The sequence below is a fragment of the Micromys minutus genome (genome assembly GCF_963924665.1).
Source record: "Micromys minutus genome assembly, chromosome: 2".
NCBI lineage: Eukaryota > Metazoa > Chordata > Mammalia > Rodentia > Muridae > Micromys > Micromys minutus.
This window is the reverse complement of record NC_137971.1, coordinates 97327115-97351481: the sequence shown is the minus strand read 5'-3', so window position 1 is coordinate 97351481 and position 24367 is coordinate 97327115. Positions and strand designations below refer to the sequence as shown.

Below are 24367 nucleotides of genomic sequence, written 5' to 3'. Positions count from 1 at the left end.
TGTAAAAGAGAGATAATGAGGAATCTTGCAGGCTATACTAGGAAGATGTGGGCAGAGTGCTAATCACCATGTGCTCTGTAACCTTCCTCCTGGTTGGTGGGCAGAGAGAACCCACATAGCACCCCAGTACTCTGAGGGCTTCTGGGAAGGTGCCCTGACCGCCCTAAAAGGGAGCATGAATGTGCTCTGGGAGGATTGCTAGCAGCCATGGCCAGGCCGAAGTGAAATTTCCAATTCCATTAGCTGTTTGCTTAAGGAACAGCAGACGAGGCCCTGTGGGTTCGTAATTCCTGCTGGCAACGCTGCAGAAGGAAAGTACAACCATTTGGAGCCTTCCCCTGGACCATATGCAGTCTGGGCCGCAAAGATGACCTTTAATGACAGCTTCCTGCCTCCAAAGGGTCAGGGTGTGACAAATTGTTCTTTGCTAGGGGCCTGGTTTTAATCATCTCTTCAGTCAGAAGAAAAGGCTCATATCCACACCATTCTGGGATGGGGTGGTTTCTTTTTTTTTTTTTTTAGCTAGGTGTCAAGGTGATATTTACCACATTTGGAGTTGGTTTTTTTGTTTTGTTTTTAAAAGACCCACAGTGGCCCATGAACAGAGTTTCATCTTCTGAAGGATCCTTGCAGTAGACTTGAAAGCTTGAAATCATTGTCAAACACACACATACCCCAAAGAGAAATAACGTTTAGCTCTGTGTAAAAGAACAAGTATCTCAAAGTGCTGCCTGTGGGTGCAGAGACCAGCCTGAAAGCAGCTATGGCCCTCCATATTGCGTCCCAGCTGACTGGCTGCAGGGAAAGAGCACGGGTCGGAACCGTGAATGGGTTTTAAATAAAGTAATATCATCAGAACAGTTTCCTGAAGGTTGATCTCTTACTCTCTTTCTCATTTAAGGGTCTTAACTATCACTTCACCATATTAAAACCACATGATGTATACCTATAATAAATGTGCCCAGCAGATCAATATGAGAAATTAGGCACAGTATAGAAACCAATCAAGGTTACAAGCTTTGTGTTTGTTCAAATGTTCAAATTGTTTGCTTTTGAAATTTTTACTTGTGTATATATACACATATCTTATTGTATGTGCACATGTGTGTGCAGGTACCTATGGAGACCAGAAGACACTGTTGGAGCTGGAGGTATTTGTGAACTGCCTAATGTGGGTGCTGGGGTTTGCACTCTGGTCCTCATGATTAAGCAGAAGGACCTGTTAACCATTGAGTTCTCTTACCAGCTCCATACGCCTAGTGGTTTAAACAGGATACTAGATGCTCGCAGGTAATCCTTCTAGAACTTCCTTCCCTGGGCGCTGCCAGCTCAGCAGGCTCTTCTCTAGTTTTGGAGGCAAATCCCTCTCTATAGGGATCTCCTTATAAAATTGAAATCCACTCTGGACTGAGGCTCATAGCTGTTCCACTTTGTCTGTTTAATCCTGTGAGCAGCCCACAAATGTACTTGTGTTCTCCAGTTCAAAATCAAAATTTAATTAGAGGAACCTTTACTGGTAAAATGGATGGCAGAGAAGCCTTTGTTTTCAATGTTTGGTGGCTTTTAAAAAGCACTTTTTTTTTTTACCCAAATGACAGAGTAGTGAACTTTTGACATAAGGAAAATAAATCCTTCAAAAGAAAATCTATGGCCACTTGAGGCTTGGCTGGGCCCCAGCAGGATTTTAAGGAACAGTTATAACTGGACCCCTCCTTACAACCTCCCTCATAGGTCCCAATCCTTGGCTTAATGCTTGCATTTCCATAATAAAAACCACCATCTCTCATTTCATCACCAACTTCCCAAGAACCTTTTAAAGACCCAGGCAGCGCCATTGTGGGAGGATTTCCCTGGGTCCTTCTCTGCCCTCCTCCTTGTCCCCTCTGAACCTGTGGGTTTTTCCAAGGGAGAGATTAAAGCAGAAGCAAGGAGCTGTTTAATTAAATTCTCCCCCTCCCATCTCCAAAGTTGCTGGAGACTTTTTTGACTTCTCCTTGGCAATGCCTAATCACTGTAATTTAGCAGATTCTGTAATTACTTACCACACATGGAAGCAGTCTGATGGCTGTTTCTTTGTCCTGCCTGTTTCAACCTCAACTGACAGCTGAGTTCACCCTGTGAATGTCTAAAACAGCCTGGTGGGAAGCAGTGAGGTGCACATGCACTAGTGATCTTTGAAAGAGTCTGGGTTATAAGTAAAAAGGGGCAAAGGCACGGGGATACTGCTTTGTGCAGATCCTAGGAGGGTGGTGTTTAGTACTTGTTGAATTTTTGTATCTGTACCATTTAGAATAAAAGTCTACTTGCAGGACAATTGGGAGCAAAGGGAAAGAGCTGTGTCCCTGACTGTGGGGCACCCAGGGCCCACTCGGCAAAGTCCTTGCAGGTGCCTGTCCCTGTGACCTGCAGAAAAGAAAGCCTATTCTAACCTCGGATGCTCAGTCCCCACCGTGCATGTGAGCAAAGACACCAGATGGTCTCTGGACATGGGGTTGGGGATCCAGTTCTCTCTCTGGCCTGCTCCACCTACTCACTTGGGAATCTGTCCTGGGCAGAAGGCTTCTTATCCTCTACCTAATTTTGCCAGTGATAATTTATGACATAATTATAGGCTAGACTTAATACCATTAATAGTGAAGGAAAGGATGTTCAGAAAGTTAGGCAATATATGCATAGTCACAGAGCCAGGAAATGGGAGCATTGTGATCTTTCACACCGATGCGATTCCAAAGCTACATTTGTGATCTCCACACTTGTGGATTCCAAAATATAGTTCCTTTCTGGTGTTCTTTCTTTTGTACTTTTTTAAAAAATAGATTGTCTTCATACAGTATATTCTGATGTTTTCCCTCCTCCCATACACACCTCATCTATCCAAGGTCATACAGACATCTAAAAATAACAAGATAAAATAAAAACGAACAAACCAGAATGGGACAAAACGAGTAAACAACAGAAAATAGACAAATAAAAAGCACAAGAAACACAGATACTGAAACTCACATATCCACATGCAGAGAAAAACCCATAAAAATGACATCGGAAAGCGTACATAAGCAAAAGATGCAGAGTGCCGGCGCATCAGGAAAGACCATAGCCTGAGGCCCTCTGCTCACAGGGGCAGAATGGCCATGATGATGGTAGTTTTGGAAAAAGTAATGACACCCTTCACCCTGCGGTGGGATTCTGTGTATGGATGGAAGGACCAGTGGGAGGTAGGAGACTGGGATTTGGAGCCTTCCTTATAAAAGCCCTGAGGACAGTGGGAAAGCAGACATGCAGAGGCATGTCCTTCTGCCATGGGGGGAACCCTACGTTCTCAAGGGGATTGTAGCAGATAGATGGAAGGAGGCAGTGGGTGTGGTCTCGGTGTTTCTTTCTCCATCCCAGCACTGCCCCAGTCACCTCCCAAACCATGATCCAAGCCAGGTGAAATGGCCCACATCTACCATCCCAGCATTTGGAAAGTAGAGGTAGGAAAATCATGAGTTCAAGATCATCCTGATCTATACAAGTGGAAGGTTAGCGTGGATTACAGGTGACGTTCTCAAAAAGAAGAAAAATCTATGACCCTGCCAAATACTGACAGCATTGCCCAGCAAGGGAGCCAAGTCCAGCTAATGAGATCACCAACGCCAGGGGGTGGTAATGACTCTAACGAGAAAGGAATTGCCTGTCCTGTGCCAGGCAAGCGTTTCAAATGCAGAGACCCTTCATGGAGCAGCTGGTCTGAGGATCTGAGATATAGGCACTCCCTTCCCCCTGTACTTCTCCAGTAGCCATCCATATAACACCTACAAGGAGATTCCTTACAGGCTGCTGGCATCCTGTATGGACAACTCAGCATGATAGCCACCTAAGCAATTGGTCCACCCTGACTGATGTCAGGGCCCATCATCCACCCACGGCTTCTAAGGAAGACCTGCAAGAGAGCCACTTAAAGCAGGTCTCCAGCAGAGAGTGCTGCCCAGGCTACTTCCACTTTCCTTTTCTTGATTTCTATACAAATTGTGCATCTGCAACTGTGGTCTTACTTTTTGTCTTATTTCTTTTCTTTTAAACTGATTGGTGTTTTTTTTTTCTCCAATAATGTATATGAAACAAATGCTGTATATTAAAAAAACAGCACAAGAAACTCTTGTCTGAGATGGGTGGGCGATGTCTGTGCCTGCTTAGGTGCCAGCTTTGTGCTAGGATATGTGCTTTGACCTGTGTCCTGGTCTGAAGAACACTGCTAGTGAGGGTGACAGAGATCTTGCACCGGTCTTGTACATTTTCAAAGCAAAGAGCCCTTTAACTGAACACGAGCACGTGGGTGTCAGTCATGTTCACGTCTGGTGTAGCGAACATTCCGGGGCAGGAGTAGCGAGCCTCTACACCGATGGGACGGCCATCTCTCCTAGGTTTGGAGTGAAGGCCCCTGTAAGAGTCATAGAGCCCTCTCTCACATCCCATTCCTTCGAGAGGACTTTGATGTTTATCTGTTTCAACTTTCCTCCCATGACCACGTCTTGTCATGGTCCCAATGCTTGCTTGTCTTTGGTAGAAGAATGTAGGGGGGGGGTGCTAGGGAGCCTTTCCTTACAGATGCTGTTTGTTTTTTTTTTTTTTTTTTTTTTTTTTTTTTTTTTTAGTGTAAAAGTAAAGCATCACCAGCTCTTTCCTTCAAAACTAAACGGGGGGGGGGGGGGGGTAAATTGCCATACAATCCATGCAGACAAAGCAAACAGAACACTAACAAAAAAAAAAAAAAAAGCGCAGGGCAGCAACGAGGAAATGGCTTCAGTGTTAAATCAATCCCCATTCTGGTGGCTGCAATGCACACAAGCAGATAATGCATCAGAAACAAGCTCCGGTCCACAGCGAAATAAGCCACGGTTGCTGAGGGAATTTCAGCATCCTGCTCACATGTGGAGGGCAGGCCAATCGCTCACTAAATATTAGTGCAGGGTGAGCAAAGATGAGTTTGATGGTAAGAAATAAGCCAAATCTCTTGGTGAATGTCAGTGCTTTACAAGAAACATCAAAACTGCACAATGTTGCAAATATTTTTCTCTTTGGTCTTCCAACCTGCAGAATTACCTCCTGCTAGGCCCCTTAGCATGCATTTGCAACACTAGCAGAGCCACGTGGTCTCCCAATCACCCCTGTTCACTGCAACATTGGAAAGTGTTATCTTGGTCCGTAAGCACCACCCTACACCTCTGTTTAGTGTGAGTTGTTCCCAGTTACTTGGTAATACTAATTTTGCTGCTGTTATGAGTTTCTGATAGTTTTAGGTGGCTCCTGGAGAAAGGTCCTTCAACACCCACGAGGGGGTGGATTTTCACGGAACCCCTGGCACAGTGCATCTCTGACATTAGCAGGAAACCCAGTATTGAAGCTAGGTTCTGTGGCTTAGAACAACGTTTTCCTTGTGGTTATTTGTAAATAAATGAGCTCTGTACCCAAAATTTTAGAAGTTACATTTCTATCAAAGGTTTCTAGTGAAAGAGGAAAGCCCTTGATGCAGGCGCTGTCAATTTCGACCCCCATCTTCGTAGCCTGTGTCTTCTGCCACTGACCTGTTTAGGTTTCTAAGTCACGAGCTTCTGTTGCTGTTTTTTCATTTATCAGCTATAAACTTTCTTTGTTGATTTTTGTATAAGGGAGGATTCCCACACCACCTGCTCTCTTGCTGTTCTTCTTCCCACAATGTCTCCTAATTAGTATAATCAGCTTTTGGTTAAACAGTCTTTGGTAACGTGATTGTGATGATGTGGTACATGGAATGTTGGGTTCTGGTTTTCATCTTTTTTCCTTCTAAGCCAAGCAGCAGGCTGTCAACCCATCCATCCTTTCTCATGTATATCTTCATTTTTCTTTGGGTTACTAACTTCTTCCTTTCTGAGAAATTTCCATGGCCCCAATGTGACCAGGACAAGACGCCTAATGCCAGAGATTGTTGACAGATGGGACTGTAAAAAACCAAATCTTAAAGGGACCTGAATGTCAGGCAGAAAACCCTGCACTTAAAGGCGATCAGGTCCCAGGGAAAGGCTTCAGGCAGGGAAATGACTTTCTGGAACATACCTCTAAGAGCTTTGTACAAGTACCATATGGGAACTCTCAAAGTGACAGGAAAGTGTTGTTAGTGCATCTGCGGTGTAACCATCTCTCCACCACCTCTGTTGCCATCTTTAAGAAACACCCACACTGGGGTGTGTGTCTGTTGAGCTGCTAACAGGCCCCATCCATCTCCCTGCACCAGCCTCATATACGGCTCACAGGGTAAGGACCCCGTCTGAGCATAATGATCAGATTCTTCACAAGTTATCTGGTGACAAAACAGTTCATGTAATGAGCAAAGGGAAAACCATTTTCCCATCTCCCATCTACTACTTAGACTTTATTCTCTACCCTAACACTCAGCTCCTAAGTTGAAACATTTTAGTTGCTTTTTTTGTTTGTTTGTTAAAACTTTTGTTTGCAAAATCTGGCCCTAGCTATCTCGAACAATTCCACAAACTTCGCAATTAGCTTTCTTTAAGGAAAGAAAAAAGCCCTACCATATCGAGTGGTTGAGGAAGAGTCAGATTTCCAAAGGAGCAAACCTCTGACTAACGAGGCATGACTTGACTAGTCTTTCTAGTCTTCCAGGTTCTCTTGATATAGGTATATGTTGAATTTTGTGCAAAAAACAGGGTTTTATTTTTAATAAAGACTTCTGCTGCTTTTCCCTGCAGTTGGGAAAGTTAGCTCATTACCAACTTATCACCAGGGAATTCAGTGGCAGCAGCTATCCACTGGGTTCAGACATTGTCACCATCACGGTACCTGTCAAAGACCCAGTCCCTGCCGTGCACCGGGCACTGTCCGAGCATCGTCTCAGAACGGCTTCCTTTGGTCTCCAGTGCTGTCTTATAAAATGTGATTACTCACCCTCATTGTCCAGTCAGCGAGAGAAAATGAGGCTTGCCAGGGGTGTGATGTGGGTAAGTGGAAAGATCTGGATTTCAGATGAAGTTAATTCTGACTTTGTCAGCGGAGACACTTTTAGCTGTAACTTGCAGCAGTAGCATCAAGTACTGAGGAATGTTATGTAAAAGGAAGTCCAGAGAGTTGGTAGTTTGAGGGTTAGTTGCTTGAGAAAGAGATGAAGTTGTGAAGGGACAGGGACTCTCCCTGGCTTCCCCTCGTAGCTGGAAGATGACAGTTCATAACACTGCAGCCCATTTTGTGGTGAGAAAACACGGGCTTCTTATCTATTAATGATTTTTAAACAAAAGAATTTTCAAAAAGCCACCTTTGAGTCCCATTGTTCCAAACTAGGTCACATGCTCATTTCTGAACCACTAATTGACCCAGAAGATGGAGTCACCTCGCTCTTTCTCAGACACTGTCAGCAGTGGCCACATCCCCAAACAGCCTCACTCCCCTCTGTCAAAGGGAAGGATGGAAGCCAGATGGCAAAGCTTTTTTCTTCTATATTCAGAGTCTCCCACATAATTTATGGGGCTCAATGTACAATGGAAGTATAGGACACCCTATTTAAAATGTTTTTGACAAATTTCAAGATGATGACAGCAGATGGAATGAGGAATGAGGCCCTCTGATTGTACAGCCCTTGGGTGGCTGAAAAGGTGACACATTGGCCTTAACCACTTGCTGTAGTGTTTGAATGGCGACCCTGCACCTTCTCTTTGGAAGGAAGCATTCTTTTTTTTTAATTATCATATACTATATGATTTGTTCAGTGTCTGACAGCCAACAGGAGCCAGGGGAGAAAGGGAATACAGGCTTGGCTGAGCTGTGCCCTGTAGTCTGGGGAAATGGTGGCTAGGATGGTGGACACTGGGACCTTTGCCTGATTCTGAGAACAGTCCTGAAGTGTCCTACCTCCCCGCTGAGCCTCACAGTGCAACCTTTGTATTTCAAGCTTGGAACATGTTGTTTTGGTTATTTTCTTTTGTTGGTCTTTGGGGCGATGCCCACTGAAGTATGTCATACTTGCTGGACCATGCTCCTCTGGATTGCAAAGGTGACCGGGATGTCCAAACCTGTCACATGCATTTATTTCTCATCTGTGTTCACCATCTGAGGTGGTGACTGGCCCTCAGATGGAATGTTCAGAAATGGCAGCCGTGCCGTAGATGTTTTTTTTTCCAACCTGGGAGAGTGATCCTCGATATGTTAGGAATAGCTTTTGTCTCACACCAAAAACTACGTGGACTCTAGGAAGAACCGGAGATTTAAAGAAATGTTTTGACAAGATGGCCTAGTTGGAGACACTGGGGCAAAAATACAGGAAGAGTTAAGTAACAAGTGCTGTCACCATAAAGACATCAGGAGGGCAGTGCTTAATTAAATTAATGGCCTCTGAGTGGTGCAAACCACATTCCCTCTCTTTTCTGCCTGCCTGCCTCTGCTCACACTGTCCCTGCGTGTTATCCAGTGTCCCCATCATTTAGCAGTGTCCACCTTTAAGGCCTCCAGGGATTGTCTCTGATGCCCTGAACAAAGTGTCCCTCAGTGTGCCTGCTGCACACTGACATCTGCCAGTTGTTTATTGCTTCTCTTGGGCCCCTCTTCAAATCTGACAAGAGCCAATCAGTCCAGTCCAGCCCAGTTACGCTGGACATGCACCCAGGGTCTTACTGATTTCCATACCATCTCCAGTTAGGGCTCCTTGCCCCAAACCTAATCCCTGAGGGAAGCCTGGTATCTTAATGGCCTCTCTCTCTCTCTACTCCCGTTTCCTGGCCTTGTACATAGCAGGTGGTCAGCTGACTTGCCTCTGCCCTGAGATCAGAAAATGGGAAAGGTCCGTGAATTTGGAGGCTCCTGGAGGTCTCATGATCCTCGGGAAGTCTGAGATGCCAGATGAAGGATGCAGCTCTTAGTCTGGAGAAAGGCCAGTGGTTTGAGCTATCAACCTCATAACTGGGCTCCCCAGAGCTGCTGTCTCTCTTTTTGCCTTGGCCTTCCGTCTACAATTAGCAGCCTTTCTTGTCAGTCTGCGGGGACAACACAGTCCCCCCAGGAGTCTGCCTGTAATGCTTTCCTGTACCCCAGCACAGATGGGTGCAGACAAGGCCAATATGGAGGACCAGGGAAGAAGTGTCTGTAATTATAGTGCAGACCTCAAGTGTGTGCGAAGGAGGCGGGCAGACAATCTTCACAGAGGCTTTGACATTTAGAAATCTTCCTCAGTGCCACATTTGAGTCCTTGAGAGGGAGGAACAGAGATGTTATTTCTGAAGTTCCTTCAGGCTCAGTTCCCGTGTGTTTGGATACGATTGCTCCTCTGTGGCCTTCCCTGCCCAGACCTCAGGTCCTGATTTCCAGATGCAAGACAGACTTGGGCATCTGGACCATCCCTCTCTAGTCCTCTGAAGACAAGGCTGCAGGTAGTGACTACTGCATCTTGTAAGAGTCAGACTTCACAAAACTGGCTGTCCCCAGCTTCAGTGGGTTGCCCATGGGACGAGTGAGGAGAGAGACAAACTTAGTCCTGGCTTTAAGTCTACTTCCTCCTGGGTAACCTGAGGCTTACCATTTATTTCTGGACCATGAGTTTCCTACTGGAAGAAAGTGGGTGAATGGCTTTAGATCTTCCCAGGGCAGTACTGTGGAATAAAAACACCAATGTGAAGTCTTCACCACTGTGCCTGTCTGGCACACAGGAGACATGGTGCTAGCTCATGAGAAGGGGGACAGCACCAAGAGATGCTCCCTGGGTGACCTGACCCAAGAAGAATTCTGAGCACACACACAGCTCCCAACATCTTGTTTGTATTTGGAAGGCCTCTGCCTGATTTGCATGGGCAGTTAAGAGAATGGAGACATGAAAAGGGGTTTTGGTCATATTTTATTTGATGCCTTCCTTTCTGGGGCGATGCCTGATGTGTATCAGCTGGCTGTGTCTGCCTAATTTTAGTCATTAGATTAAGGAGGGATGAGGTTGTTTGTCCTTGGGGATTAAAACAAAAAACAAGTCAATGGTACTAAGTGTGATTAGTAGCAGTGTGCCTAAGTTATACAGCAGGAGATGTGAATGTGCAAAAGGAGTGCAAAATTCCAGCCAGTGTGGGTGAGGGGCTCACAGGGGACCCTTAGCTGAGGGGTAGTTAAAGGCAGTGATGGCAGCTGTGGGAGGGAGAGTCATTTCTCTTTGGGGATGTGGCCACTGGCGTACTGCCTGTGTACTAGTGGGTGGATCCACACCCATGCACATCCAGGCACCACTGATTAAAACAACAGCAGCTAAAGTTAACATCAAGTTGAGAGGGCATTAGGAATTGGACGAGAGGAGTGAGGGCGTAGAGAAGATTGAAATACATTGTATACAGGTATGAAAGTCTCAGAGTAAATAACAAATATCACATTTTTTAAAAAGTGCAAACCATGTCACCATGACCCACAGACTGTCCACTTGGTAGGAGATACCCTCCCCTTACTTGATATCCATAGATCATTATAGGACATTTACTTTGTAAAGTAGAAATGGACATACTTTATTGTAGGGGCAGCAGGCTCATGAAATTTGCTTAAATGTTAGTGGAGTCCAAGAACTTTGTCCCCGCTTGCTTGTTCATCTACCAGCTGTACCTACTATGTGGCAAGCGTCAGACTGGGTACACATGGCATGATGGTGAATGAGCTATCTCAATGGACCCTCAAAGCTATAAGGGACTTTCATGGACATAGGAGTTAGTGTGTATCTGTGTAAGGCCATGACTCAGACACCCAAGCCAGAAGGATGAGGGTGCTCACTGGCTGCCTTATCCCACCAGATTCACTGGCTGACAGCAGGGACAGGATGCTCCCATCCAGACAGTACCTAAAGGGAAAGAAACAATAGGCAAGCAAAGTCCCTATGTAGTGATACTTGAGGGCATTATGGGAAGAAACAGTCTCAATTAAGTGAGTTCTGCTTGATTTCCAGATGAACAGAATTTCCCCCATCTCCCCTCCCATTCATAAGACCTTTGTAGTGTAGTCAACAGATGAGCTTATAGACAACCCCACATGGATCCCTGGACCTTACAAGTCACATCTCCCCAGCAACTGTATTGTGAGCAATGGCCATTGTTGCACACAACCCCACCCAGAGCAGAGCCACCATTGTTCAGCAGCACTGACAAACTGTTAGGGCTTCTGATTAGTAGTTACCCCACAGCATTCTGGGTGATCTGCACTGGCAGCCAAGGCACGGGGTATGAGCATCAAAAAACGCAGACTCCAAAGGGGGACACCTAAGTTTGGATCCTGTCTCTGACAGCAATCCTGGCTTTGGGCAACCTACAAAATCCTTTCTGTGTTTTAGTTTCTTCTGCTACAAAATGGGACTCTTAGAAGTAGTCCTCTGGACAGGGTTGTTACACAGATTGGAGTAACTTCTGTGCATCAGTTACTTGTCTAGTTGCTAAGACAACACAGCCTAAGGAAGAAAGGATTTGTTTTGGATCATGGTTTCGAGAAACGTGTCAGTACCTCATGGCAGGGAAGGTGCGGCCGTGGAAGCATCAGTCAATGGCAGAAGCAGCCTGTGGTGGGACTTGTTAAGATTTTATCAGATCAGAAAGGGGTGAGTCCTGGCCTCTGCAGAACCAATATCACCATCAAGGCCAGCCCTTTGAATCTACCATCTTCCAAAACAGCACTGCCGGCTGAGGACAAAGCACTCAGGCGTGTCCCGCTAGAATCTCCGTCCCCTCTGAAACATCATGAGCACAGTCTTTACCGTCCACATTTTCTGCTGGTATTCCGGTCTTCTGAACCCCCAGCACCATGGATCATTAAGCTCTGCACACAGCAAGCAATCTTTAGCCCACAGTTCCCAAAGCTTTCCCATTCTATAGGTTCGTTCTAAAGGACTAAGAACTATGTGGTCAGTTTCCCCATGGTGAATCCACCCCGGTACTAATTATAGTTACCTTTCTTGTTGCTATGATAATATGCTTGGCAGAAACAACTCAAGGAGGAGGATTGACTTTGCTCATGGTTTCAGAGGGTATCAGTCCTTCGTGGCATTGATGCCATGTCTTCTGGAGTGGATTGTGTCCTTGCCAATGGAAACTTACAGTGGGACTTGTTTACATCCTGATAGATTAGAAAGCAGAGACTTAATAAGCTGGAACCAGAAAGAGATAGCACTTTCAAAGCACACCCACAATTACCCACTTCTCCGAAGATCCCAAAGATTCCACTTCCTCCAGCAGCTGAGCCTTCCTCCCAGCACTGGGGGACAATTCACACTCAACCAACCACAGGCACAAACCAACAGATGCAGCCGGATTGAGAGCTTTACATAACCAGAAGAAAGTATAGGATGGCATACAGGTGTGAGTAGGGGTTGAGGGCTAAGCCTGCAAGTCCACATGCACCCCTGATTTCCCAGGTCTCCTCGGCGTCTGTCTTGGTGTTGACTACAAATGTTGATAAGAGACATTTTCCTAGGACACCCTGGGAGGCATAAATTAGGCAGAGCTCTGATCACTGTAGCTATGAATATAACTGTTTGATTAAGGTGCTGCACTGGCTGCATTATTTGTTTTGAAAACTTCAGCTGAGCTGATTGGATTTCTTTCTCTTCCGATTTTTAACAGAAGTAGATTCTGAAATTGGGAAAATAAAATATTCTGCAGCTGAAAGAAAAAAGAATCCTCTTGGGCAACAAGCCCAGGTGCACACTTTCTGCATCAAAATCACGTTAGCAAAATCGGAGACTTTGCAGACACGGGGAAATAGGGACTCAAAAAAGGCCTGTGAGGTGGGCAGTCTGTAGCAGGGAAGGTGAGATTTGAACCTGAGGCTGCCGGATGTGGAGTCATGAAATCCACATGCCCCAAGAGCCTACCCTGGGTTCTCATACCTTTTTAGCCAGTCTGTCACCTTCACCAAAGCAGTCAGGATGCTGTGGCTATCAAAGGGCAAAGACCTGGCATCACTTCTTGGGGCTGTGTGTACAAGAGCACAGCACTGAAGAGACCACTCTCAAATACAAAAACAATGGCGTTTACAGAGTCCCTCCTGACTGTCGGGGGAAGGAAGCAGGTTAAGTGTGGGAAGATGAAACTAAAAGCACATGCAGTCCTGTCTTTGTACTGAATAGCAATGGAGCAAGAGCAGGTTTCGCCTGTGTGTGCCTCAGTTTCCCCTTCTGAAACGCAATGATGAATATAGCTAAAACTAGGGCACAGGTCATGAATTTGTTTTCTTAGCTCTTCCTGTGAACGCTGCCCTCTGGGACTAGTATCTCCATCTTTCCCATCAGGGCGATACCCCAAGATGAGCCGAGTCACTTTGTGAGTCCACACCGATTCCAGTCCCAGCCCACCCTCCTAACGCATAGCTCTATGCTCCTCCTACAGCCTCAAGAGGCACTTGGTACCAATGTTGCTTTAACAGAATGACCAGCAGCCTTTGGATGCTTTGAGACCATTATTGGTGTTAGTGATACATTTCTGTGACCTGGGGGCAGAGTTGTGCACTTCACAGAGGGCTAAAAGAGGACAAGAATGTTTCCTGTTTCTGGTATGACTGGCCTTCTGGATGCTAATGAATAGAATACCTGCCCACAATATCCAGAACAAGTATCAGAATAAAGCCCACACATGATGTGTAGTGAGTCATAAAAAGTACCTCCCTGGCCTGGGTAATTAGCTGAGTGCTTTTGGCCTTTTTTCCCATCAGGTATGTGTGGTCCTAAAGGAGAAAGGTACCTGTCATGTGAGCAGGATGCCACCATGCTGTAATAAGACTTGATCAGGTTGGGTGGTGCTATAGTTGGGGCCTCAAGGTTTCACATATAGCTCTGTAAAGCCTGGAGTGTTTCCTGGGTTGGCTTAAGGGTCTCTGTCCATGCATGGGCTTAGACACCCGGGCAAGACACAGAACTATGCAGGGCTGTAGATCCCAGTCTTTAAAGTAAAAGTAATGCCTGTTTCTTAGTGTTGTTCCTTTTATATTATGAATGTTCCTTTGGGGGAGGCCCACAGACAGCATGACAGGCTTCTGCACTGGAGTGCTGTTGTCAATTGTCAGGAGGCATGGAGGGTTTTAGGTACTCCAGGCAGCCTGGTCCTTTCTTTACACTTGACCCGATATTCTCCAAACTGCACAGGGGACACAGCTGGTAACTGAGGTGGCTGTAAGCACTTTATGTTTTCATAAGCAGCCGGTGACAGTATGAAAAAGAAATAAAGACATGGTTCTCAGAGCTCCTGCAGGCAACAGCCTGTGTTACAGAAACCCTGGTGCTGAAGGTCAGGACGGTTTTTTCAGGTCTTGTTTTCTGATTCTCTTCACCCAGAGAGTACCCTCGAGAGAAAAATTCACACCCATCATGTTCCCTTCTCTCTCCCCCCCTTTATTCATCAGTAAATTCTGAAGAAATGGCTTCATCTTGTGATAAACTCTGGCACACCTAGGTGACTTCGACAGGCTGTCTAAAAGGGTGTGAGATCCTAGAGCAGGCTAGGCTGAATAGTTTCAGGTTCAAATCATCCTCTCCCCTTCTACACACTGGCCACATCACAACCTTTCTGTGGGTCCCCTTGCTTCCATAAACTGTATGTTCGGGGGCTCTAAGAATATGGCGATGACTCAGTGAGTTACAGAGGCTGAAAGAACCTAAAGGAAGAGCCTCCACCTCAAACTAGGGAGAAGGGAGTTCCAGAAGGCTTCCTGGAGGAGGTAGCTTCTAATTGGAGTCAGCCTGGCAATGAAGGGAATGTGGCCTTCCAATCAGAACAGCATTTGCAGAGCTGTAACTGACACAGCTTCATGGGGGATCTAAGATGGCCGTTCCCTTGCCACCTTTCATGGAGAGGGTTGAGAGTGTGGCTGCTATCCTGCAGTGTTGGAGAGCCCAGGCTGCAGGGTGGGAGGTTTTATCCAGGGGGCAGTGGAGTTACTCACAGGTCTGAAGGCAGGGAGTGACATGATCTAGTTTGCTGGTTCTTAAGTTGGATGCTGTAGGCTTTAACTTCGTAGCCTGGTCCTGTTTTATCTGTGAAGAGTCCCACAGACAATCCACTTCTCCTCCATGCTCATGTTTGAGGGAAGCACAGCTGCTCCTCCTGCATCTTCTTTCCGGAACGTTCCCTGGGAGGAGCAAAGGGAAGCCTGTAGGAATCAAATGATCAAATCCTGCCAGAGACTACCGTGAATCCTCTAGTGAATGGGGGAGTCCCATTTTCCTCATAGACAAATTAAGGCCCGTCCAAAGTCATGAGTGAGTTAGTAGCTAAAGAGAGAAGTTCTTCAATGTAGAATTCTGCTACATGGGATGTAATTGGGCGTTTAACTTCCTGGCAGGTAGACCGTGTGGACATGAGCCATGGGGCTTGAAAAGCTAGTCCTAAGATCTTGGCAGGCACACACACACACACACACTTGCAATCACTCCTGTCCTACCATATCAGCTGTGGCCCTTTGTTGATTTAGGCCTTGACCTGACTGTTTATGGGTCAAATCATTTTTGAAAAGGCTACGGAGGTGAGAGCGACAGGACCGAAAGCTCACTTGACAGCCACAGAGTTCTCCCAGAACAAATTTAGCCTTGAGGTAGACATAGATTTAAGGGAATGCATACACCCAGAAATGACCCCCCCCCCCCGCCACTGCTTCTGGCTTCAGCTGGCCTTTTCCAACAAGTCTGCTACAATTTTCCAGCAGAAAGCCTGTCTAGCCCACCTGTCTCCAGCACCAGTACTTAGATCTAGAGGGAAGCTTGCAGGAAACATGGAAACAGGAAGCAGGGCGCAGGCTGTGTTTCTCTTTCACCTTTTTTGGTACCCAGCCACACAGTATATCCCACACGCAGAATGCTGGGAGTATTTTTACAGCCAGATGCTGATGAGCAAGTATCACAGGTTCGCCTGACACCTATGATCCAGTCTTGCATCCTAGAATTAGAGACGTCTCCCTCTACTTCCTTTTCCTGTTGAACTCGGGTACACTGGGTGCCTTACTCAAGGTCACAGAGCAATTTAGCTGCTGACAGGGACAAAAGTCATGTATAGATGGGTATTTTCTGAGAGATAATTACAGTATTCAGATAGGACTCTGCCAAGCTAGCCACACTTAGAAACCATGGATTGCGATGACTTGGCTTAGCTTGTGCATTACTGGTGCTCTGGGGATAGAGAGCATTGCTGATTCTGTCTCTATCTGATGGTCTTGGGACACTGCTCTGCTTTCTTTGCTTGCTTAGAGAGAGCAGGGTCTTCCACCCAACCCCAGCCTGAAGGATCTATTTTCCTCCTGCCCCGAGTCCCTTCCCTCTCCGTATGTCCACCTAGTGTGCCAGAAATACCATTGAGAATTCCTGTACGGTGGCCATTAAGGGACACCAGTGAAAGTTAACAGCAGAAATTTTACACAGGGAGGAAGCGAATGAACCGAAAACATACCCCAAGAGCTACCCCTCACTCCCTGCTCACGCCCCGGCTTGCTTTTAGATTGAATCCATTCTAGATGGAAACATAATACTGGTGGTAATTCTCTCTAGCTCTGGCATGGTCGCAGTTTGCCAGCTACTATCTGACAGGTGACAAAGTTAAAACTCAAGTCAAACAGATGGTCTGTGACATCACAGCTTAAATAAAGGAGGCCGACCTGAGATCAGAAGCAGGGCCGTCAGATGCTGCTGCAAGCCGTGGTGACAAAGAACTCTCTGGTCTGTCTAAATTGGTCTCGTAGGCCAAGGTTCATTAGCTGAGCACTCAGCGCCTCTACGTCACCATCCCGAGTCAGTGGCAGCCAATGGCATTTTAATGGAAGCCAAATAATTCTTTCTGTTGGCGTGCCCAGGCAGCTCGAGTTTCTGTGTTTTATGATAATTAAATAGCAGCATCTTTCATATCAGACGATCTTCAGGGCCTGATTAATGACTGCAGCGCACAGTGGGGTCATCATCAACTCTGAAGCAGAGAGCTTTAAGCACCTGTCTGCGGTTTGGCAGAGTTGGCACACGGGGCAACTGACCTGGCACCCTTTCTTGGAGCCATCTTTGATGTCCCTAGGTCCCAGTGCTTGGGTCTCATGGCTGAGCCAAAGCTATGCAAGTTTCTGCCCTTTTTTCCCCCCTCATGAGAATGACCTACTCCATTGCAACCCATTTCCCAGAAGGGCACCTGGCCATTAATGTGGGGCCTGTTTGTGCCTCTACTCCTCACCCCTGCCTCGTCCTCCATCTGCCTCAGAGCTTCCTCTGGGCCTGCCTCATTACCCATGCTCCACCCACAACCTCGGCCCCTCCCAGCCACTCACACTCGGTGTGCCCCTAGCCCCTTGCTCTCATAGGCTTCTAAAACCTCACACACTCATAATTCTCTGCCTGGAGTGCCCCACTGTGACACAGGCCGTGGGTCACCCTCTTGTGCTTTCTTTCTGGACCCCAAGAGCTAAAGTCAAACTGCCACCCTGTGCCTCCAGGTGCTCTGGGGACTGGGGTACAAGGTGATGAGGATGACAGCCACCAGCACTTGTCGGGTCCTCCTGCATGACAGGCATTGTTGGGTGCACTTAGCCCGACCTGATCCTCTTGGTCGACACAAGGAAAGGACTTCACTCTACAGGTTTGAAGCCAGTCTGCCTAAGTTCGAATCCTGGCTGTGGCTTAATAGTTTTGCAAGTGTGAGCAAGTGCTTTCTGTGAGGACTAACAATATAGCCTCTCCTTTTCGGAGCTGTTGTGGGATTTCCTAAGTAAAGCACTGAGTGTCTGTCACTTAGTGAGCCCTCAATACATGTGAACTGGTCACACACAGTTTATGTCCGTAGGTGTTGTCTAACTAGGTTGAGCATCTCCAAGTTTATGACCCTATTCTCTACCTTTGATTGATATTTCTAACACAGATGTGTTTTCTGAATGAGTGAGCAGCTAGAGGTTTGGAGAAATGGAGACCTGCTCTAATGTCACATCACCCAAAGCTGCTCTGTGACACTCCTGGGCTATGCTCTGTGCTCTTCTCAACCAGCCACCACCTGAAACTGACACTTCAGGGATGGGGTGTATCTTTCTCTGAGAGCCCATCAGTCCTCCAACGAAGCACAGGGCTCCCCCGGGGCCTACCGTGAGCCCAGGAGAGAGAGATTGGTATCAGTCCTCACTTTCTCTGACAGGCTCATCTAAGGCATCAAGAAACCTTACCCTTTGAATCCCTGAAGCCTTGGGTACCCAGCCCAGAGGGTCAGGGCTGGGCATTCTGGTCACTTTTCTGATCTATGTTGAGCTCCAGGCATTTTTTTCCAGCTTCCAGGAGCCAGTGGATTGGCCCCAGTGGAATCCACCAGCCACAATAAAGGGCACTGCCCGTGTCCTTCTGCGCAGTATTTTCCTATTCTTCCTCCTCACCCCCCCCCCTTTTTAGAATTTCTCTGTAAAATGATGAAGACTCATCTCCATGGTGACATTCAGTGCTATTTATGGTTTATTCATTCATGTGCCTTTATCGATATTGTGGACTAGCAGCTACTGTTGGCAGGGTTGGGATGTACAGCTTTGTCAGGGCACTCGTCTGGCCCTGGCTTTAGTCCCCGGGGCAAGAAAGAAAATAGCATGCAGTTGAAATGCTGTATGCTGGACACTGCGCTGAGCATCAGACATGCAGCGTCTCATCTGAATCTCAAAACACCCTTATACGGTGGACATTGTCTCTAGGAAGAGATCTCCAGAAAACTACAGCTCAGAAGAAGGTCAGTGACTTGACAGACATCATAGAGGGCTTTTTCTTAATGCTACATTGAATTTTTTACATTTACTTATGGGTGTGTGTATATGTGTGAATGTATGAATGTGTGTATATGTACCCGTATATGTGTATGTATATGTGTGTACACACTTGTGCCACAGTATGTATGATGTGCATGTGTATGTGTCAAAGCATCCATGGGAGGGGAAGTCAGGAAACACCTTCTCAGGCCCACAGTCACAGATTGTGAGTGGAAGAAATTAAAACTTGACCAGCCCCTTTCTGTGACCCAGTCACAGATCCAGGATCTGCTCAGCAGGCAAAGGGGGGTTTTCTGTGCTCTCCGAGAGTCAGCAGAGACACCAGCATTCAGGGTTTCTGCAAATATAAAATAAAAAAGGTACTGGAGAACCCTGGCAACTGCGTGTGTGTGTGTGTGTGTGTGTGTGTGTGTGTGTGTGAATGTGTGTGTGAGTATGAGTGTGAGTGTGTGTGTATGTGAGTGTGTGAGTGTGTGTGTGTGAGTGTGTGTGTGAATATGAGTGAGTGTGTGTGTATGTGAGTGTGTGTGTATGTGTGTGTATGTGAATGTGTGTGTATGTGTGTATGTGAATGTGTGTGTGTGAATGTGTGTGTGAGTATGAGTGTGAGTGTGTGTGTATGTGAGTGTGTGTGTGTGAGTGAGTGTGTGAGTGTGTGTGTGAGTGTGTGTGTGGGTATGAGTGAGTGTATGTGAGTGTGAATGTGTGTGTGTGTTTAAGTTTAAGGTTCGTGTTTCCATAGTGCAGCGGTTCTCAATCTTCCTAAAGCTGTGACCCCATAATACAGTTCCTCATGCTGTGCTAACCCCCAGCCATATAATGACTTGGTTGCTACTTTGTAACTGTAATTCTGCAACTGTGATGAATCATAATGTAATGTCTGATGTGCAGGACATCTGATATACCACCCCATGAAAGGGTTGTTTGGCCCTCAAAGGGGTTGTAACCTGCAGGTTGAGAACCTCTGATAGAGTTCTAAGAGAGCCAGGGCTATGTAGGAGATCCTGTGCACAAGTGCAGCTAGCGGAGAGCTGAGCACAGCAAATGGCCTCACCCTGCTCACTCTCCTGATCCAAGGCTGTTTGTTCCCTAGGAGAGGGGTGGATGCTCTACCTGCCCGGGTCAGATTGACGTCCATGTTCTCACCCCTTCCATCAAGGAACAACTGTGCTAACTCTGCTGATCCAGGACATCAGCATCTTCAGGGGAGAGTGGGCTTTATTCGTGCTCGGTGGTCTCTGGGGACCCTCCTTCCCTGCACTGAAGTGTCAGTCCCTTGAACCACCTCCACCGTGCCTGACCGTTGAGGGTCCCATGGCTGGAGTAGGTGGTTCTGAGGGAGCTGGTGGAAGAGGATGCTGGAAGGCAGAAGTAGACCAGAGTCCAGAGCATCTATCAGCGGACTTTGCACTATGGGTAGTCGCTTAGAATGAAGGTTGTACCTTTGAATAGATTATCAATCATTTCCTTCTTCCTTCTAATTCTAACCCCACCCCCCAGTTTCCCACCAATTGACTTTGTATATCTTTACCATAAGAGGTCGCCTAGAAAGCAGAGTGATACATCTTCCATTAATACATTTCTGTCCTGTCAACTGCCGGCTTGATATCACTGTAGTACTATGATCTTGGAAATAAATGCCCTTCCCATTTCACGGATGTGAAAACCGAGGCTCAAAGAGGTCCAGCCACTTGTCCAGGGTTGTATGTTTACTAAGCTGCAGAACCTGGACTGGATTCTAACTTCCTGATTTCATCCCTCACCACACTACTCGGCCTCGTGAGAGGAGACACTCTGAGTAGCTTAGGTGAGGGGGTAGATTCGCATCCCAGGCCTGCCTTCGCCACAGCAGATTTTGTCTGCTTTATCTACTTGCAAAGAGAATCTGCTCGACCACATTGCCATGGGAACTTGCATTATCCACTCCCAAGACCAGGATTTTGGCTTTTTTGTTGTTTTTTGTTTTAACCTACATATTAATGATAGCAACACCTGTCACTCTGGGCAGCCGAAAGAAGTAAATAAAATACTTATCTCTGTCTTCTCATCTGTATGGGGCACAGACATCACTGGGCACACAGCGTGAACTCAGTGAGTATACCGGTGGTTTAGCCACCCGGACACACCCGGACTACGTTCAGAAGTCCTCGTCTCCCCGAGGCAGATGTTCGACACCTCCAAAGGCTCCATACAGACAGACCTCTGCCCTCGCTTTGTGTTCTTAGCTTTGCCGGACTCTCAGCTAACTGTTCCTCGCACTTATTCATCTTGTTAATCTTACTATGCGCCATTTATAGGCTCAGTGAGTCTCAGATTGAAGCATGTATCCTTCACCTGAGGGCTCTGTAAAGTCAGACTCCTGGGTCTCTACCCCAGGATTCTTCATTCAGGTAAATGTGGCTCAGGGTGCCAGACCTTCCTTCTCAAACACACTCTTAAGTGAGGAAGCCACCGGGGAGAGACTGGGCTCTAATGACCCAAACCCCAAAAGTGTGACAGATTAAAAGTGAAGTTGTTGGTTGGAATCAAGTTGCTGACATTGGCAGCTGGAGTCTCACGAGCTCAAGCCTGCTCTCACACTTGCTGTCCAAATCCTGTTTCTCATTGCTCTCCTAACATTGAAGCTCAGTGGGGTGGGAATTTTTATTTTGTTGATTACCCCAACACATACAGAGAACAAAAGGAGTTTGGAACAATCTGTGAACCTTCGATTTGATTGAATGAATGAATGAATTGAATGAATGTGTGATTTCTAGCACCAGATGCACTAGGCCACCCCTGAAGTCTTGCTCGGTCCCCTGTGGTTGTTTGTCCCCCCCCCAGGGGCCACACCCAGCCAGTAGCCCACTGACCACTGACTGCTTGTTCCCTAGATCATCCCAGCGGCCTGCAGAACCACCCTCGACTCCGGACACCTCCGCCTCCAGTCCCCCACGCCCACACCCCCAACCAGCACCACGCGGCCTCCATCAACTCCTTGAACAGGGGCAACTTCACCCCAAGGAGCAACCCTAGCCCAGCACCCACAGACCATTCACTCTCCGGGGAGCCCCCAGCAGGCAGCGCCCAGGAGCCAGCTCATGCCCAGGACAACTGGCTACTCAACAGTAACATCCCACTGGAGACCAGGTGGGTCCCAGTGGACTAAGGCTGGGGGGGCGTGGGTGGGCTAGGTGCACAGAGGGAAGATTGCCTGACTCTAGGGTCTGTTGGTGACTAGGCCAGCAGGAAATATGTCTCTACCTCATATCTGTTCAGAGAAGCGGGTATGAAGTGCCTGGCCTCCGGCTTCTACTCTCCAGTGGTAGGAGAGAGCTCTGGGAGACTAGGATTTTAGAACCCACCAGGGCTGAGCTATCCCGCTGTTTACTAAAGGTATGGTGTTGGTCCAGTTGATAGACTCTCGAATATCACCTGCCTTGTCTACACAATGGCAGTGAAGCAGGTTTGGTAAGGTTTCTATAAAAGCTGGTAAGAGGCGTGCAAAGGTGGAAGGCACAGGAGTAGAGGAAGGTAGGCCCTCAGTTCCACTTTGGCTGGGTCCTTGACTCAGCCAGTTGGGCACAATTTCACTGCCCTGTGCCTAGCATCGGACCGTTCGGACTGTGACAGGAACTCTGTGAAGGCTGCTCTTCCCTGCCCGCCTCCTGTTTCGATGTCCTGACCCCTCTGCATGCAGTGACAGCCCCTAAAGTTTTCTCTCGGCGTTGGTAGCATGGGCTTTCGTGTTGTGATGTCATGCAGTGTTCATCCTTGAAGAGGTGGGTTTTCAAGTGATGCCCCCATCCAGGAGTTCTGGAAATTGAGACTTGTGCTAGATCAGGTCAGACAGGAGGTTGATAAGTGGCTGAGATGCCAGGGTACGAGGCCCTGTCCAGGACTGTCACCTGCAGTTCACTGCCTTCCTCCAGGAGTGTTGTGGATGTTTCCTTCAGCCCAGGAACTGCAGGCATCTGGGTCCTGCAGCCATCTTCCTCTCTGTGCTTTAAAAGCTACTGTTTTCCAAAATGGTGTGTGTGTGTGTGTGTGTGTGTGTGTGTGTGTGTGTGTGTGTGTGTGTGTGTGTATGTATGTGTGTGTGTGTGTGTGTGTGGTGTTTATAAACACCATGCAACTCACTTAAGAAATTATAGGAAGATAAAAGAATTAGATTTATATATAGCTCCACCACTAGACAAAGCACTTTTGGCACGGCCTGTCCCCGTTCTCTAAATCACTGGTGAAATGTCCCAGGCTAGCCCCTCAACGCTTCTTCCACCTCCCTCTCCTAAAGGAAGAACCCACTGGTTTTCTTTCCCCAAACTCCTGTTCTTTGAGGAGTGCAAAACCAAGCCACACTTAAGAAAGCGAAATTAGCCTTCACACAAAACCTATGCACATTTGCTTCTGCCTGGCCCGAGATGAGCGCGGTGACGGCTTTGGTTTGGTGTTGGGGCGTGCAGGTCTGCACAAGCCAATTCCCAATCCTGGTCACATCTCATGCTTGGAATCATTTTTCCAAGCCCAAGTTTCTCAGAGGTATCAGCCAACCGTGACTCAGCCCAGTGTCCTAATTACTGCAGTTCCTGCTCATGTCCTTTAAGATGCCTCTCCTGCCCTCACCGGTTACAGAGTGGACTACTTGTCATCCCACGGCGGGGAGGGGTAGCCAATCATGTCCCATTATACTCAGTGCTCACTGATGCGGCTGATGGAAACCCTGCACTAATCAGTGGTTCTAGGTATCTGCATGGATCATGGCTGCCGCTCTCACTCTCCGGGTGTTGTTTTCCTCGCTTGGGAAAGTGGGACTTCCTCCTTTGAGTATGTATGTTTCTCAGAGGAAAGGGAGGTAGAAGAGGGGCAGCAAGAGAGGTTCTCCAGGGGGTCAATATGAGGCATAAAGATCATCCCAACTCACATCCTCTGCCCATAAGCTACAACTCTCCTGCCTTGTTGATTCTCTGTTCCGCTGTCTCTGTTGCTTACGATTCAGTAAATTGTGTTTTCATCTTTCATTATTACTCAGATAATTGTATTATTCATAGAGCTGCTAACAAATCGAATAAGTAAGAAGAAAAATATCTCCTAAATCTACCAAAAGGTACATATGGGCTCACACACTCTTTCTAGCATCCATCAACATACATACTTATTATATGTAATTAGATTGTATGTGTTTAACATTTAGTGTGTGGTTATAACATATAAGCATCTCTCAGGCTTCTGCACAGGCCTTTGCATGTCCCCACAGAGCTGCCCTCTTCTTCACTTCTTGGTCTAGCTGAGTTCTGCTTATTCCCAAAGCCCAGCTGAATAGCTGAAGAAGGCTTTTTCTTGACTCCAGAATGCTGTGTATCTCAAGATGGTCCCCAGACCGAGAGCAGCACCAGTTCTGCTGGACGCTACATCAGAATTCTGCATGTTAACGCTGACCCTAGCAGGCCGATGGCACCAGACTAACAAGACGAAGTTAGGAGAGAGAGTTGTCAAGTCTGGCAAGTGGAATCAGCAACTGAGCATCAGGGAAAGATTGTAGAATTTTTAAAGAAGATGGGCCATTTTTTTTTTTTACCTTGGCTTTTAAGCATGCCAAACCTATTGGCATGACAACATGGTACATCAACAACATTCACACTTGAGAACTATACAGCCAAGTTACCAA

The 24367-nt window shown here is 47.1% G+C and overlaps 1 protein-coding gene across 4 annotated transcripts in view; it reads left to right on the top strand.

Annotated features, from left to right (window-relative positions):
* Window positions 1-24367, top strand: part of TENM4 (teneurin transmembrane protein 4) — a gene marked incomplete at both ends in the record, with an annotated part of 342954 nt that overhangs the window by 118397 nt on the left and 200190 nt on the right. For all 4 annotated transcript variants that reach the window (XM_080912630.1, XM_080912629.1, XM_080912628.1 and 1 more), the window contains one exon: window positions 21597-21852. In XM_080912630.1, the coding sequence (XP_080768756.1) occupies window positions 21597-21852 (256 nt within the window). The remainder of the gene's footprint in view (window positions 1-21596; window positions 21853-24367) is intronic.